Source organism: Hyaena hyaena, unplaced genomic scaffold, assembly GCF_003009895.1.
Source record: "Hyaena hyaena isolate Hyena2069 unplaced genomic scaffold, ASM300989v1 scaffold_483, whole genome shotgun sequence".
NCBI lineage: Eukaryota > Metazoa > Chordata > Mammalia > Carnivora > Hyaenidae > Hyaena > Hyaena hyaena.
In genome coordinates this window covers 763,141-781,826 of record NW_024081117.1, presented here as the reverse complement: position 1 = coordinate 781,826, position 18,686 = coordinate 763,141, and the positions used below count along the sequence as shown (strand labels likewise).

The 18,686-nt window shown below is 47.5% G+C and overlaps 1 protein-coding gene across 1 annotated transcript in view; it reads right to left on the bottom strand.

Annotated features, from left to right (window-relative positions):
• Positions 1–18,686, bottom strand: part of ERICH6B (glutamate rich 6B) — a 62,651-nt gene that overhangs the window by 26,791 nt on the left and 17,174 nt on the right. The window contains 5 exon segments of the mRNA XM_039254361.1: positions 2,293–2,331; positions 3,128–3,199; positions 8,795–8,970; positions 12,961–13,006; positions 15,078–15,091. Of these exon segments, the coding sequence (XP_039110292.1) occupies positions 2,293–2,331; positions 3,128–3,199; positions 8,795–8,970; positions 12,961–13,006; positions 15,078–15,091 (347 nt within the window).

The following is an 18,686-nucleotide window of genomic DNA, read 5'->3' as shown; positions in this document are numbered from 1 at the left end:
GCCTCCAGCCCCCCGACCCCAGCGTTGCTTTGTCTCGGACACAAACCTGACACGTCTGTGGTAGACCCTGTGCTGTGGGAATCCACAGTAGTTCTGTCAGTTCCCGAGTGCACCCTGGGGTATGAGGCCGGGCCGGGCACCGGGGCCCTCTCAGCTTGATTCCCAAAACACGGAGTGTCCCCAGACTGCCTGCCATGGGAACAGCTGGGAAACGTTCTGAAAAGCCATTCCGGAAAACCCAGCGAGAATCCGTGGGAATTCCAGCAGGCTCTGAGGAGGAAGCTCCTTATGGTTGTTGTCACTGGAGAGGGGACGCAGAGGACCTGGGAGAATGTGTCTGGGGAGACAGAGTGGCAGGCGGCGTCTCCCGTGGAAGGTTCTTTGAGTATGTGCCCCCCCTAGATTGTGAGTGAGAGTCTGCCGCTGGCCCTAATAGCTTAGCAAATCCCCATCATTTGTGACTGCCCCATTTTAATAGGCACTACTGAATAATGCATAGTTAATTTGAGGGAAACCAAGCTAGGTGTTCATCAAGGGAAGAACGTGGCTTGGAATGGCGGCGTTCTGCGGTGCTCGATTCAACATCATAATTCACCTTATTAACTTCAATGGGCAGTGTCTACATGTCAAGACAAGCACGGCAGCTACACAGCAACAGCCACACCGGGGCTGAACAAGGACAAGCTTTATGCCTACTGCCTGATTAACTTTCCCTCTGGGGATTTCCTTCAGCCCCTACCTTTGTTCTAGAGAGCTCCTCATCTTCCCCTGTAGGGGCTCTGAGGGAGGGTTGGTGGGGGCGGGGGAAGCACCAGGTCCTTGAATGTGGCCCTACGGGCTACTCACAGCATGTCACCCGGGTCCATGACACTTCGGTCCCCTCTTCTGTGTAATGGGAACAGTAAAATTCATCTTCAGGGCGGTGCAGAGAAGCAGGGCTAACATTGGTAGATGCCAGGGACACAGGATTCCCTAGAGTGTGTCCTCTCTCGATCTGATTAGGAACAAATCTTAATTTCCCTCCATCCAATCAGTGCCTCTCCCCTAACGGTTTCTCCTACAGAACCATAGTTCCTGAATTCGGGAGAGATGTTTGAGCTGTGTGGATCTGTCCTGTGGGGCAGCTCCCCACATTGTAGATGAGGAAAGGGAGGGAGGAAGCAGTGAAGGACTGAAAAATGGGCAACCAGGCTCTACTGAGAACAGGCAACAGAAGAAACTTTGTCCTGTCTTCCCCTCCTCGACCTTTCCTGTAGTAAGCCCCTTTTTATCCTCGACAGGTGGATGGAGGGATTGGCTTGTCTGGTGATTGCTGTGGGCACAAGTCTATAAGCTTTTCTCAAACCTTGCTACTCGAGGTGTGAACCATAGATTAGTAGCAGTAGCTGCTGCCGGGAACTTGTGAGAAATACAGGACCTCAGACCTACTGAACCAGAATCTGCATTTTAACAAGATCCTCAGTGATCGTTCTGTGCATTAAAGTTTGAGCAGCACAGTTCTAAACCCTCCCTGAAAATGGATTAGGATGAAGACAATTCTATTGATCAGTACCCTTCTGGGGGTGATTGGGTAGTGGGTGGGATATATTGTCTAGAGTCTGAGAGTTTGGTTGATAAGCCACCTGTGTATGCAAGACTTGATCTTCCCCTCAGCCCCTACCATGTTGAAAGATAAGAGACTGTAGTCCCTAAGTTGTTTCCTAATAGGATGGGCCATGTAAATTGTCGAGCTTTTGTTTTGGTGTGGGGGGAGGGAGTGATAGGTGTAAGTTGGAATTTTGCCACCGTCAGAATTCTCTCCTGTCCTTCCCCTTCAGAGGATTCAACTAAGCCCTCCTTAGTAAAGAATTAATGTGTTTAAAGGCACCATTTGTAGGGGTTCCAATTTATTCCCCACCAAGGTGCCACTGGATATATTTATTTGGAGGGGTCCATGCCCTCTTGTCAAGCTCCACTGCCCAGACCTCAGGATCCCAGCAACCAGTTAGGCCCTCTTTAAATATGGGGTTCCCTGTACCAGAGCTCTTGAGTACAGAGAAGGAGTTATGTTCCCGGTCATTCTGTCTTGCTCCAGAGACCCTCTCTCTATTTCTTATTCTATTCCTCTTCTTCAGGAAAGGACATGAAGGCCCACCCGAGTTCAGAGGCTATGTGCCCAGCATATCCCCAGGTCCTCTCTAGGACTTGGTACAAGCTGGGCCAGCAAGGGATGCACCCTCCCGCGACACCACCCCCAGGCAGGACACTCTGCAGGGAGCAGGGATCTTTGGATATATTATGTTGGGTGCTTACCACTTTCTTCCCGTTGAGGCATGTCAGGGACAACATATGCTGAAAAATAATAACAACAATTATTAATAGGATGTGGTATGGTGAACTTGTCTGGACCTTTTGGTCCCTGAGGGAATCAAGTTAATAAAGTACATCCTAAATAGCTGGGGTAGACTGGGTGGAGATCATGGGTTTAGGGGTAAGTGGCTTCTGTCATCTTTGGTTTGAGGCCTGTTGTTTATACTCAACACATATTGATTCCCTTCCCTTTGTTGATATTTCATCTTGCCCATTAGAATGTAAGTTTAGAGAAGGTGTAATTTTTTTCTTTTTAGTTGTACATTGAGCTCCTGGAGGAACAAGTGTACAACATAGTGATTCAACAACTCTTTATGCTCTGCGATGTTCACCACGAGCGTGGCTACTATCTGTCAGAGGGTATGATGGTTTTGTTCATCTTATACCCTGTCCAGTATGCAGTAGGTGAACAGTAAGTTTGCTAGATATACAGTTAATGTCATGGAATAAACTGAGTATGGGTAACCTATTATCTTTCCTTCCAATTCCAGTGGTGAGTACCCTTATCTCCCTCTTCAAAATTCAATTTTAATTCAAATTTAAAAACATGTTTACCCTTTGGCTCAGTTTCTTCCTTGGTCCCTGAGGCTTGCACCAAGCCCTAGAAATAATACTTTGGCCACAGGCCTTAGTAAGATTGCTTTAGTCTAAAATGGTCAAAGGAGATCTCTCTTTGGCCAGGGGCATAGTCATCCTGTTATTCTTACCTTCTTGTGGATGGATTTGTTAATTTCTACGAGTCATTTAAAATCATCCTCAAATCATAAAATTTAAATACCTTCCGATTCCGGCTTTACAGTGGTTAGTGTGGTTGGTGAGAGTTTTAATTTTGATTTTGATTTTGCGGTTGCTGTTAAAAGACAGAAGAAGGTGACTGTCAGCGATTTGAACTTCACACTTTCTGAGGGGTTCATATTAGACATTTAGGGTCTGAAGTTCTTCCTCGGTGCCCAAGGCTGATGGAGAGATGGGAAGAGCAGGTTGGAGGGCACTGCTGGCATATACCGGACACGCCCCCTGCTGGCATATACCGGACATGCCTCTAGTCCTCTTTAGTTCTGATAACTTATCCAAGACTGCAGTGAACCAGTGGTTGGGACACGTATGTAGACTCTCTGTGGCCTTCTCTGCTCACCGCTGGGCCAGTTAAGGACCCTCAGAATAGATAGAACAGCAAAGGGGGGAGATTTTAGAGCTCCGAGTCGCTCCAAAGCCATGTGGAAATGGGGTGTGCGTGTCACTACGGGAAGTGGGCATCTCTGCTCTCCTGTGGCTCTCGGAGGAGTGTGGGATGGGAGCTAGCTGGGACACACGTGGACTATCTAGTACAGATGCACTACCATATGCAACAGGAGGCCACTGTATTTTCTGAGGGCTTTTGTAAGTTCTTGGCTATTACTATTTTATGTCTTCTGGGATTTTTTAGTCCCTATTCCTTTTTGCGCCCTCCCCACCTCTCCTCCTTCCTATCCCTAAGCCTATGCATGTGCATACACACACATCCTATATATAAATCCTATGTATACACAGCAGAGAGTAGCAAGCCAATGGTCAACAAGCAGGGGCAACCTGCTCCACCTGCCCCTGGGGGTGTCAGGATTCGAGCCTGGTTCCGGGGTGCCAGGATGAAAGCCTCCCGCACTCAGGCAGCGTCCCTGCCTATTAGTCCTCCAGCTGAGACCGGGCCCGCTGCAGACGAGGACCTCTCCGGCTATCCCACTGTGGCATCGCTCTGACTGTTAGGAATCTGGGCTTTTTTTTTTTTTTTTTAACATATTTCCCAGAAGGGGGTCCTATTCTAGCCCTTCAGTGCACATGCAGAGTCAGGCCTTGTCCTGGTGCGGCAGAACATGGATGTCTGAAGGCAGCTGTCCTCTCTTGGAGCCGCATGTCTTCCAAGCTTACCACCCCCTTGGCTCCGACGCTTTCATGGATGACGCAGCCTCTGGGTCTGCCTAATGCCACTCTCTCCTCCAAATCTGCTTCCAACTCTCATACAGTGTGGCAGTCCCCACACTGAACAGCTGTCCCGGGGCTGGCCTTCCGGTGCAGGCTCACACAAGACTGATTTCTGTTTATATAGTCTTTTGATTGGATTTGGTTACACTAGCCTTTCTGACACTTGCATCAGTCACACCAGTGACTTCTTGAACTTGTGGCTGAGTCAAGTGTCTACATCCAACAGACCTTCCCCACCTTGTACTTTTCCATCCTATCATTTTTGTGGGCTTAAAAGCAGGATCTACTCTAAGTTCGCATTATATTTCATCTAGCTAGTCCCAGTTCAATGTTCCCGCCTGTCAGGATTGTTTAGAATCTGATTACATTATCCCCATCAACCAACAGCTTCAGGTCATCTGCAAATGTAAGTATTCCTCCTACATCCGTATCCAGGTCTAGAATAAGATGCTGTACAGAGCCCCGTGGCTCCCCACTAGAAACTCAGTTCACTCCGATACTTCAACAGTATCTCTGGGCGGTTATTCGAGAGTTCTCATTTGATCATCTTCCATTAGCATCCACCTGACCCTGCTCCATCTTGTCCATGGGAACAGCTGGAAGACTTTGAAATGAGCCCCTTGGGGCATTTGGGCCCACTGGGTTACCATAGTTCGTTGATCTACTAACTTTGTCAAAACGTGACCTTGATTTGTTCTTAGTCACCCTATGCTGGTTTCTTGTGACCATTTTGCTCTCAATATTTGCCCTAGGTTGGTCGTACAGACTCATTTCCCAATTTCTCAAAAACCATAAATGTGATTAAGCCACTCTCACTCTATAGATATTCTGGTGTATATTTTAACCCAGTCAGAACACAGAGTTATCATTCCCTTCTGATCTTTCCACCAGCCTTTGGTTTCTGGTATTTCTCGCCCAATTTTGTTGCATCTGTTTCAATCTGGAGATTATTTCCCTTCTTAGTGAAGTAAAAATTAAATACCAATCAAAGAACCTGACTTTCTCCGACTCAGCCCTCAACATTGCACTAAACATTGGCCCTGTTTACCTTGATCTTCGTTTTGCCCTAATCATAGTTTATTTTTTAAAAAAATTTAATGTTTATTTTTGAGAGAGAGAGAAAGAGCAGGTGCATGTGCCTGTGAATGCATGAGTGGGGGAGGGGCAGAGAGAGAGGGAGATACAGAATCTGAAGCAGGCTCCAGGCTCTGAGCGGTCAGCACAGAGCCTGACTTGGGACTGGAACTCATGAACCTTAGCCAAAATCAGAGGCTCAACCGACTGAGCCAACCAGGTGCCCAACCCCAATCATATTTTCAAAGGACCCCCGTCTTTTGTGGCTTCCTGCCTTATGACGATGGTGGTGGTAGTGGTGAGGGTGATGGCGACAACGATGACTTTTTGGTAAGAATAAGTTTACCCTGGGCTTCAGCTCTCCTAGCACCATTCTAAAGTTTGAGCAATTTTCCTACCTTTATCACAGGTAAGCTTCTCATCTTTTGAACCTGAGTGTGATCTTTCAAAATCCGAGTCCGCCACGGGAAATGGCACAAGTTTGTACTTTGGGGAGTTTTCCAACCCTCTTCTCCATCTGGCCAGGTGGCTTGAAGTAAACCACTCCACTGACAGCACCCCCTCGCTGTTTATCCTCACCCACATCCCTAGTATCTCCTTGTGTACATCTTTCTACACACAGCCCCCTTCCTACCAAGACTCTTTTGGGGAGTAGAATATACCCTCCTATCACCATATCTGGCCTTGAATCAGTGGATTCCATGACAATTTTGCAAGTATTTGACAAATATTGTAGTATGCTTACATAAGCTTACTATGTGCCAGGCACTAAGTCTTGAGGATTTTTACAGCCATGGCTATAATGCTCTGTGTTAGAACTTGTGCAGTTCTTTACGACCTTGCTCTGTGCCTGGATAGGTAGACACCTGAGGCCATAAATAGCCTCTCTGGTGCTCCTTCGGAACACTCCCTTATATAGGTCATGAGGCATCTCTGTGCCTTTAGCATCCCTTCCGTATCAGACCTGCCACTCTCCGTAGCAATAGGTTTCAGGGACTTATCTGGATGTTCTTCCTCCATATTTCGTTCAAAGTCTTACTTGTTGAGAAGGGCCTTGCCATGTAAAATGCTGTTTCTGGCCCACTGGCGTTGAACAATTTCATAATTCACAAATACTTTAACAATAGGAACGTGGCACCCGTGAAATTTATCCTCCACTTGAGGTTTTCTGGTTCTCCAATGTTCCTGTGTCTTCATAGCCTCTGGGGATGTTGTTGAGAATGCAGACAGGGATCCTGAGAAGGCTGGAAATCTGCATGTTTACAGTAAATCTGGGACAGGGAGGCACAGTCCCGGACCCGGAGGAATAGCGTCATCAGTGCCTGCTCTCATCTTCGCTGTTCCTACTGCCCTCAACCCCACACAGCCGGCATCTTGGATTGTTTTTGTCTCAAGTCTCTGTGTTTCTCCAACAAGTGGATGGGTGGTTTCTGCCCTGGGCCTAAAGCAGGTACTTTTTCACATCTTCCATGTTTGGGAATCCTTAGTGTTCCGTGCTCCAGCTTCAGAAGGACTGGCTTTCCTCCATGGCTGGTGCCCCATCCCCATCACCCACATTTCATTTTCCCTGTGTCACTTTCCTCTCTCTCCTCTTGAGGTGGTTTTGAGCCCTTCCACCTTCCTCGAGCTCTGTACTTCCCGGTTTTTTCCTGTGCGCCGTCACTTTCTCTTACAACTCTTTCACACACAGATGGACATATCTTTGTCATCTATTTGCCCCATTCTATTGCCCAGACATAATCATGTACATATTGTAGGGATGTTTTACCCAACTGTTACCAATGCTCTCCAATGGACAGCTTGCACATCCAAAGCAGAAGGGGAAAGAAAAGCCTCCACAAATTTTAGAGAGCTGCTTGCTGTCCCCTGTGTTTCAGTCTCTGCTGTAACCACCATCCCTCCACAGAGCTGCAGGAACCTGGGCTGTGTCACTGATTCTGGCTTAGGGGCTCCAACACAGAGCACACCCTTGGTCTAGGCCACCACGTCACATTATTTGATCAGTAGGCATTTCCTGTGGGTGACTAGACTTTTAATAAACACTAAACATATGTTGGCTGTAAAGAACTCAGTATTAAAAAGACACTCAGCTGCAAAACCAATGCCCCTACAGACCAGATATGCAGAGTGCTTCAAACCTAAATTAGATACAGACATGACTAGCTCTGTAAATTAAGCTTTGGGACGAGAAGGATCATGAATGAACAGGTCAAATAAAACAATGACTGCAAGAGGCTCTCTCTCTGGAGGTGGGTCCACGGCTGTAAGACCAGGCTTTGATGCTCCCCCTTCCCTCCCCCCAGCCTTCTTCTGTCTCCTTTCTCCCCTCACACTTCCTTTCAAACTTGGCATTGGCACTTAACAGGCTATTACCCAGCAAATGACTTTTAGAATCCTGCTTATGAATATTTAGATAAATGCTCAGATTTTTCCCAGCTGTCATGCTTATTGACTTTGAAATGGTTCCAGTTCTCAGGGCTCCACCAGAGCTCACGTGCTGACCAAAGTCCCACACGAGCTGATTTAGCCCGTAAACTACTCCTCATCCTGCCCGGGCTGCCCGTGCCACTGAGCTCCTGGCTTGCGTGGCCCTGCCCTCTGCCTCTCCACTCTCCCTCATAGAGTTTCTGCCTCTTAATTTCATTTACCCACATTTGAGCTACAAAATATAGCAGGCACGGATGCGGGCAGGGAAGTGGGGGTGACGGGGGAATCTAATTTACCGCTGCCATGACTACAGATGTGAAATGAATCTGTGAACCCGCGATGGATCAATCTCAGGAAGGCGGGATTTAAATTATTAATAATGGCAAGAAATGCTATTCAGTGTTCCATCCTAGGATCCTAGAGTGAGGGGACTTTGGGCTTAATTGGGTAGAGGATTAAGATTCTCAGTGCAATCTTGCCAAACTGTCTCTTGAGTGTCTCCCAGTTGTGGCTACAGAAGTTCACGCTACAGAGGATTTGTGCTGGTTCTGAGTCCTGGCTTGTTGGACGGCATGCCGAGAGACTATCCCATTTGCCACTGTCCACGGGATCATCCTGATACAGCCCATCATCCCAAGGAACCAGTCTGTAATCTGGGAAGGTAATGGCCTGTGTCCCTGAGGGAAATAGGGTCTGTGTTCATGTAGAACAGAACAGGAAGACTGATGAAAAGAGAGGGAAAGGTATTTGTTTTAGCCCTTTGCTGATGCTCTTTCTCTGAGGGGGGTCTGGGCTGGAGGATGGGGGTAGCAGGGCTAGTCTAGGAGTTTAACTTCTTACCTAAAATACCACTTTGAATGGCACAGGAAGCAGTGTATATCATTAGCATGAGAGGCAATATGAGCGCCATTCTACTTCACACACATGGAGTGCATTCCCCTTCCAGCCCCCTGTGCGATGGCCGGCAGCGGGCCGCTCCCCTTACCCGACGTGGTCTCATAGATCCATTCTGTCTGCGTGCTGTGGTCCCGCCAGGCCAGAAGTTTTGCACCTTGCAGCATGGAGGATGTAGAAGGTATCATGTCATAGTATGGAGACTCGTGGGAAAGTTCAGAGATGGAAGGAGGGGCAGCGTACAAGGTGGTCCCTTGAGAAGGCATCCTGTCAGAGGGAGCACAGAGGCAGGTCAACTTCCGCACAGGAGTCAGGTTAGGCACTGGGTTCTTTGGCCTGCTAGGAAGGTGGGGGTGGGGTGCTACTCTCCATCTCCTGCAGACCCTTCCCATCCCACATGGTGGATGTCATGAGTTAGAAGGGACCTACTTGTAGATGGTGGCAAATAGGCCCATGTGGCATTCTGGGCAGCCCAGCCACACATCGTCAACTCCTGCTTCATTTGGAGTAGAAGTCTGTATGGATGCCTTCAAAGGCCAATGGGCCAGGCTTCCATTCCAGAACATTCTCTCCTTGCGGGCTCATGACCCTGCTCATTTCAGTGGCTCTTTCTGCCTTACTGCTGCCTCAGGAAGAGTGGAAAAAAATACCAAAGTAGATGCTGTAGCTTAAAATCAAGCACTGAGGCCTGTCCCCTCTAGTCTGCCCACTATTGATACCAGCAATATGGAGAAAGGTTTCACATGGCCTGATGACAGAGCATTGGCTGTGAGGCAGAGGCCCTGCCATTTGGTAGCTTAGCATCTAAAGAGACAACCTCAACACACCACGCTGCGTTCTTCCTCAGGAATCTCTGGCTTTTAAGTGGGGACAAAGACCTGTAATTTAAAGGGATAAGAGGGGTCTTTGGGGTGTTTCAGCCCTGAGGTCACCTCATGTAAACTGGCCAAATGGCAGAGACAAGCGTAAGGGAAAATGCCCAACATATAAATGGGCGGTGACCAGGGTTGCTAGACAAAACACAGTCTTTGGGGTCAAATGACCCGAGCTGAAATCCTGGCTCTAACACAATTGTGGAGTAACTTTGGGTAGCCTACTTAACTCCTCTGTGCTTCAGCTTCTGCACCTTCTGATAAGCATACCTCCCTCATGGGTCTCCGCCGCTGGGGACAAAATGGGAGTGTGCAAGCGCGTTCTTGGCTGCTGCTGTTCTTACTGGGGAAGTAAGTGGTTTGGTGGCCCTTTAGAGACAAGCCTGTTCCCTGTCTGGGTCAGTGTTCCCCCCTGCGGAGAGGGACAGGCAGGGGGTGAGGGGCTGTGGTCTGAGGCTGGGAGATGAAGAGGTTGAGGGAAAGAGGAAGAGGCCACTTGCTCTACCCTGGGGGCTCAGCGTCTGTGGGAGTTACAGATAGATCTTGTTTCACTTCCAAGGGACCCAGAGCCTAGGGCTAGGGCTACGGCACAGCGGCTGTGTTCTCAGGGTGCACCATTGAAATGGAGCAGTGGGGTTAAGCGGCAGATGGCATATCCCAGATCGGGTGACTACCGGGATCAAGTACTGGTGGACGTAGGTAAGCTCTGTAGGCAAGTGTCAACTCTTGCCCTGTTCCAGGCCTCAAGGCCAGATCAGGAGACTCCCAGGCTTTATCCTTCTAGTGGGATGATGCCTCTCCGATCTCACTCACCAGGTGCTCCCTGGGACCCCAAGAAGTAATGCAAATCCCCATGAAAGGACTCTGAGAAGTCAAAGCTGCCCCATACAATGAGGGGATGATACTTAAGGTAATGGCGGGCCCATCTGGTCATTGCCATCGCCATGGACATTTACTCAGCATCCCACCTGCCACACCTGCCCTGGGCTGGGACGCTGCAGGGTCTCTGGGGTACCTGTGGCAGCAGGGCTGGGGGCCTGGCCTACCTGGGCCCAGCGCCAGCTCCCCGCCCTGTCTGCAAGGGAAGGGTGCAGGACAAGCCATGGGTCCTGGGTCCTGGGGAGCCTTGGCTGCAGGCCTGCACCTTCAGGGGTTTCAGAGTGGGGGAGGGGCCTGGCGCACTGGGTCCGGGGGCCTCCAGGGCATGTGTGTACAAGTGGGAGAGGGAGACTTCCTGTCTATCAGGCACCTGCTTCCTTTTCCCACCCCCTGCCTTATGAGTGCCACACGGCCTGCCTACAGTGGTTTGCGCCTTTCAATCTCTCAGCAACCTTGTGTCAGAAAACGCCAGGGGCTCTCTGAGCACCCAGGCCCAGACCTGGACTCTGGGACCCAAGTGGGGAGGGTGCGTGACAAACGCAGGTGAGGCCCCAGGGCCCCTCTGATCCCCACGCTCCTCAGTGACAGGAAAGTCACTCAGCTGCAATATGAATAAAGGGCTGGATGGGTGCATGTGTTTAGATTAAAGCTGATCCCATATCGTGACTCTTGTTCCAGGCAGGCGAAGTTTCCGCGTGGGGGCTCACGGGGAGCAGACCAGGAGTAACAAGGGTCCACAGCACTTACTGAGCATGTGCTGTGCACTAGGCACTGTTCTCAGGGAGCCCCGCGAGCTGATGCTTCATTTCATCCTGACCGCAGCCTCCTGCGGCTGAAATGCTCACTGTCCCCATTTTATGGATGAAAAGTCCTGGGCACAAGGAGATAAGTGGCTGCCCTAGGGCACACAGCTGCCGGGAGGAGGAGCTGAAATTCTCACCCAAGCAGCCTGGCGCCCGAATCCCTGTTCTAAGTCACGGCCTTTCCCGTGGTCACTGCTCTGGGCGTCAGCAAGTGAGGTGAAGGGGCCTCTGAAGAGCTACTCTGTCTTATGTGTTGCTGCAGTGGAGGTGAAGCCGGAGGCCCCGCGGTGCCCCCGGGAGGGTGCAGTGCAGAGCCCAGGGCCGGTGTGTGTTTGTGTGTGTGGCGGGGGGAGCAGCAGTGGGGGCCGCTTCACCCACACCTGTGGGCTCCCTACGTCGAAGAGCGGGGCCCTTCTTCCTGCGCCTCACTAACACTGAACCGCCCTGTGCTTTCTTTGTATTGAAGAGCCAAAAATTAAGTCCTCCATTAAGAGAAACCTCGGGCTGCACGTAGCCCCAGTCCCAGTCCCAGGAAAAGCCTGAGATTGTTCAAGGCTAAAGCCATCCTCCGACCGCCCTCAGTTCAGCTAATCAAAAAACATTCCTATGGTCTGAGTCAAGGCTGGGAACTGCAGATGCAAACTAGCCAATTTCTCACCGCTTGCCTGAACCCCACGTGGGCCCTTTGAACTCACCTCATAATTGGTCATTTTCAAAGGATTCTCAAAAGTCATGATTGGGTCCCACCAAAAGTAATGAACACCTCACAGATACTGAATGGTCAAAGCTGTTACCAGGGGTGCTGTACAATTGTAATTGGTGCTTATGTGATGATGCTACATGTACTGTAACACCCCCATCACTTACTCCTTAAAAACCCCGTTTGCTATTGTTCTTCACTTCACCTTGCTGCCACGACACCGGTAGGTGGGTGAGCCCCTGCTCGAGCTTGTAGTAAAGACCCTTTTGTATTTGCATCGGTGCCGGCTCCTTGGACGTCTCTGAGGACTCGCGATTCGGGCACAACAGTATCCTAGTGCCAACCCACTTCACCGGTGCCCCCCCACCAACAAATCATGCTTTGGGGAGGGATTGTTGGGGAAGACAGACACCAGGAAGAGGCCTGGGAGTGGGAGGTTGGGGGTAGCCCCCCACCTTGGTTTGTGCAGAGCTGAGCGCATAGGAGGAGGCATTTACCCACCTGTTCCAGAAGTATGTCAGTGACTGTCTTGCATGCGCGGGGCCCTGGGGCAGTTTAAGGAGTGCCCACTGGATGGTAATCTAGACCTCGGAAACAGGCCTGATCCGGGAAGATGGCAACTCTCTGGTGGGCATTCGTCCATCTGTTTACTGTGAGCACGGCCACAAGCCCCTGCCACCTGGCTCAGGTTGAGACCTGCCCCACACACTCAGACAACTACTGCCCTTTCATCTCTGACGTTCTGGGTGCCCAGGAATCGGACCTTGGGAACTGCCCCTCACCCTAGGAGCGGCTGAGTGGCAGAAGGGGCAGTGGTGGGAGGTCCTTCCTGTGGGACTCCTGGAGACCTCAGCCCTTCCCCCAACCCCTCCTTCTGCAGGGGGCCTGCACCCTGCGCTGTCTCCCTACCCCTCTACTTCCCATCTGTGGGACGCAAAGGCTCCTGAAGCATCATCCCTAAGCATGAATTTCTATCTGATTTATCCAAAAAGAAAACTATTACCTTGTTAGGTTAGACAGGTTTCTCCATGAATTTTCCACCTTGAATTCTATTGGAAAAAGAATAGAAAGACATTATTGAAAAAAAAGAAAGGCATCTTTTTCTTTTCTATTTAAAAATGTGTTGTCAAGTATGTGCTGCTGGGTTTGGGGTGGGGAGGCCCTGACTTGTAGAATTTTTCTGTTTTTACTTTTCATTAGTATTGTGTCTCTTAATGGATTCCTTTAGAAATTACAAGGCTAAATTTCATAAAGTCAATGAGAACTCAAGAAGATAATTTTTTTTTTTACAAATAGTTTATTGTCAAATTGGTTTCCATATAACACCCAGTGCCCATCCCCACAAGTGCCCTCCTCCATGCCCATCTCCCCCCTCCCCCCCCACATCCATCAGTCCTCAGTTTGTTCTCAGCATTCAAGAGTCTCTCATGGTTTGCCTCTCTCCCCCTCCCCCACTATTTCCCCCCTTCTTCTCCCTCACGGTCCTCTGTTAAGTTCCTCCTAACCCTCCTATACGTGCAAACATATGGTATCTGTCCTTCTCTGCCTGACTTATTTCACTCAGCATAACACCCGCAAGGTCCATCCATGTTGCTACACATGGCCAGATTTCATTCTTTCTCATTGCCATGTAGTATTCCATGGTATAGACAAAACACATCTTCTCAAGAAGACAATTTTCATGAAAGCATGGATTTTGGAAATTCAAGTTTGCTTTGTTAATCTTTGGTTTATTAGAGAGACCTCCCTCTGTCCTGAGATGAAGGATATCTGTACAGAAGAGGTGACTGAGGTTAGAGGTTATAAATATTAAATTTTTTAAAACATTTATTCATTTTTGAGAGTGAGAGAGACAGAGTGTGAGTGGGGGAGGGGCAGAGAGAGCTGGAGACACAGAATCAGAAGCAGGGTCCAAGCTCTGAGCTGTCAGCACAGAGCCTGATGTGGGGCTCGAACTCACAGACCATGAGATGATGACCTGAGCTCAAGTTGGTTGCTTAACTGACTGAGACACCTGGGTGCCCTGAGGGTATAAATATTTTAAAAATTAGTTCTAATTTCAAAGAGGCTGCTTGTGTCATTTAATTACCCATTTGCCTTGAATGATACATCAGGAATTTCATGCACAATTGGGATAAAATATGCCATCAATTCTAATAGTAGAGACTGGCACAGTGGAAGTAGTAAAGAAATGAGAACCAGAATTTAAAGTTTGAAACTTCAGTGTTCAACACTTATCCTTACCCATAGTTTACTCATGAGACAGAATATTATTGAGGAATATTACTTGGCTGTTAAAATGATGTCTACAAAAATTAAGCAACAGGGGCAAATATTAAAGTCACAGTACTGTTACAAAAATAAAGTGCAAACTTGTACACACAGTATGTTTAAAACAGTAAACACAAAACTACAAAACAAGGACCACCAAATATAGAAAAAATAAGAGTGGGAAAGACAGCATAAAAATCACTAAAAAGTGAACCAGGTTTATTTATATTTGGATGTTGGTAGAGTGGACAATATTTTTATACTGCTTTTCAAGTTTTCAATTAGAAAGTGATTAAAAGTAGGGGCACCTACTCAGTATGGCTCAGTTGGCTGTGCACCACAACTCTTGATTTTGGCTCAGGTGGGATTGAGCTCTGCACTGGGCTCTGCGCTGAGCATGGAGCCTGCTTGGGATTCTCTCTCTCTCTCTCTCTCTCTCTCCCACTTTCACTCTCCCTTGCTAATGTGCTTTCTCTCTCTCAAAAACAAACAAATAAATAGATTTTATTTCTTTTTATGACATTCTCCTAAAATTAAAATATGCACATAATTTATTAAAAAGCCAAAACAAAGAATGAAAGGAGGAAGGAAAAGAGAAAAGACAGAGAGGTATTAGAAGAAGAAGAAGGAGAAGGAGGGGGAGGGGGAGGAGGAGGGGAAGGGGAAGGGGAAGGGGAAGGAGAGAGGAGAAACCTTGGGAGCCTGTCTGGGTTCCACTAATGGTTTTCCATGACCTTGGAGGAGTCACATACCCTCTCTCTGACTCCAGGTTCTTCATCTGCAAAGTGGGGACAAATAATGGCTGGGAGAATTTAAGGGGACAAAGATGGTGAAATATACAACACAAACCCGTTGCCACCGCACTGTGCTCCCGACCTTGCATAAGACACGTACAGAGACACGTATAGAAAATGATGCCGTTTGTTCCAGAGCAGAGTGGAGGCTGCGAGCGACTGGCCTTGGGGCTTGGCCTCTCCCTCATCAGTTCCAACTCGAGGCAGGCTGGTTGCAAAGCTGTCTCCATCTGTGAAGTTTCCTGCCTGACAAACTGGCTGGCTCTCCCATCCCTGCCTTATCAATATATTGCAAACCTTTTTTCTTCAATACACAGAAAATTGCTGGGGACCCTGTTGGAAAGGGTTGTTGGGGCATCAACTCTCAACTGGAAATGCAACTGAATGCTAATAGCATTTGTGCCAAACAGCATCTGGAGCTGTGGAAGAGGGGGTGCGGGTAGCAAGGGTAAAGGAAATCAAATCCAGCAGTTACACATATCAAAATACAATTGGGCAAAAACATGAATCAAAATTAATATACTGTGACATCTCTATGGTATTATCTGCCACAAAGCAGACTCCATCTTTAGGAAGGTCTGGAGTTCTAATAAAAGAAAAGGGGCTTCATTATGGGGTGGCTTCAGGTTCTATGACAGCATGATAGTAACATAGATGGCACTTCCTTCTAGCACCTCCCGCCCACGTGAAATCAGAAGAGCATTTTTGCACCTCATAATTGAGGTGGGAGAGCTTTCAAAGCATTTTCAGATCTACATTTTCATTTAAATATTGCAACCAAACTGTGAAGAAAAGTAGTTTTACATATGGGCAAACTGAAGCTTAGAGAAAGTAAGTGACATGCCCAAGGTCAAAGGCCCCACAGTTTGCTGGATCATCTGACTTTGACATCACAGCTGCAGCGTGTACATCCACAGTTTACAAAACCTACGTGGAACCTCCCGGAGAGATCAGTCATATGGAGCTATTGATTATTCAGTGGCAATTGATGCTGCATTTATATTCAAGTTGCTCATCTAATTTTATTGGATTTCCCCACAAACCATGGGGGAAATCATTTCTTTAAAGAAGAGAGGAGGGTACAGGTTGTTAGGGTGACCCTACCCTGATTTATCCAGGGTAATGGGAGCTTCTGAAATTGCCCTGCCTGCAGAGTAGTTAGGTGGGGGGCACAGATCCCTCCCACACCCCAAGTCATTGCATCCTCTTTTTGTTAAGCCCAATTCACAAATTGAGTGGGGTAGGGTGTGTGGTGGGGGGAGTATAAATTACCCTTCACAAGTCAATGGTAGGAGAATAATGAAACAATACGATACAGGAATAGTAATAGCAATAGTAGCTAACACTTCCATAGGCTTCAAATGCTATGTGCCCGGCAGAGTTCATAATGCTTTACATGATTTAATCCCTTTAATCTTCACAAATATCCTGTAAGGTATGTCTATTGTTATTCCAAATTTATAGTTAAGAAAACCAGCACACGAAGGGCTTCAATGACTTGCCCAAGTTCATGCACTAATAGGGAGAGACCTCACATGCAAACCTAGGCAATTAAGCTCCTGAGAAGGGAAGAAAACTGTGTTCTTTGTGATAGGCTTACATCTACCACCAAATAGACACTCTTGCTCCTTCGTCCCCTTGGGCCAAATGGGGCCTCAGAATCTTTCTCAGCATAGTGCTCCACCGCTAGTCTCTAGTAATTAATCCAACAACCAGAGAGAGAGAAGCCCGTTTTGTCATTTCCAGGTGCCAATTAATTTATAAAAATATTTTAAAAAATAAATACAGGTGTGTGCATGTGTGCACACATGCATGTGTGTTTGACTTTATGAAACAAATGACATTAAACTTGATTCAGTTTGCTGAGCATTTGCTATGGGTCAGGAAGGCATTCTTGTGCCAAGGGCAAAGCAAATTTATATCTTAAAGGATATTCCACATAAGGAAATCTTGATGTAAATTCTTTTGAAAAGTTCCTAATCTTGTTGTAGACCCTTTTTAATTTAACCTGTTTTGTGCACCCTGGCTTGGTACCCTGGATTTTCATAGACCAAAACATTCCTTCATGTGCCTTTAAAGGCATTTTAACGTTCCTTTACAGTTTTTTCAGTGCCTCTCCAACTTTTGCTAGCAGGACATTTATTTTCAAAGCTTTTGCTTTATACACAGTTCCATTCACTTGACAGCATTGTATTTGTCCTACTCTAGTGGGTAATATATTACAAAGGCCCAGTGCATACAGGGAACATGTTAAGAATGCTTGATTCATACCGTGCAAAAGAAATGGCCCAAATGCTATTTTTCAGTATTGGAATTACACTTGGTATTTGAACAGCAGGGATATTAGGATTCTGAGAGGCAGAGAGGCACACACAAAAGAGAGTTTCCCAGCACTAGAGAATTATCTCTCCAGCGGCCCAACTAAATTTCTACGGGGGTAGCAGGAATCTAGGATGATGCATCTGGCTTGATGAAGAGGGATATAAAGGCAAAAATGCCTGTGTGGCTGTTAAGAACACCCAGTTTTTGGATGTAGGCTGTGTGTAATCAGACTGGGATTTAAAAATTCAAGTTGCCAAACAACAACAACAAACCAAAAAACCCAAAAGCAGAAAACACAAAACACAAAATCAAGCCGCCTGAGATGCTTGCAGTGGGTAACAGAACCAGTTTCAGAAAAATAATGTAGTTCTGTTTCTAGGTTGACGTTAAGATGATGCAGATAACCTGGATTTTTAGCTGTATGAATTTGGTTGGATATACAAGGCCATGCAGTCACGTGTGCAAAGAAAGGCACTGCATGGGCCTATGAGAAAGTGTGAATGAGCTGCCTCCGACTATAGCATGAGAAGGCCACTGCCAAGTAATAAAGCCCAGTTTAAGGAAAAGGTGCCAAGTGCAGAAACAGTATTGGAAAAATGTCAGCCCCAGGATGAGAGAAATCACTCCAACGTTAAGTACCAGCAGGGTAAGATGGTGCCTTCCAGGGACCTCCTGGGCACCCTGAGAAGCATACTAGTGTCTGTGGACCTGGCAACAGACTGTGAGATGTATTCTAGGAAGTAATTAGAGGTGACTGATAAAACTGAGTTCTAAGGATGTTTATCAAAGTGCTGTGTGAAAAAATAACAAAAAAATGAGAAGCGATGAATGATTAATAATAGGGAATCGATTAAAAATATTATGGCTTGCAACAGACACACGAAACGATGCTCAGCATCCCTCCTCATCAGGGAAATACAAATCAAAACCACACTGAGATACCACCTCATGCCAGTCAGAGTGGCTAAAATGAGCAAATCAGAGAACTCTAGATGCTGGCGAGGATGTGGAGAAACAGGCACCCTCTTACACTGTTGGTGGGAATGTAAACTGGTGCAGCCCCTCTGGAAAACAGTGTGGAGGTTCCTCAAAAAATTAACACTAGAATTCCCCTATGACCCAACAATAGCACTGCTAGGAATTTACCCAAGGGAGACAGGAGTGCTGATGCATAGGAGCACATGTCCCCCAATGTTCATAGCAGCACTCTCAATAGTAGCCAAAACATGGAAAGAGCCTAAGTGTCCATCCACGGACGAATGGATCAAGAAGATGTGGTTTATCTATACCATGGAATACTACATGGCAATGAGAAACAATGAAATCTGGCCATGTGTAGCAA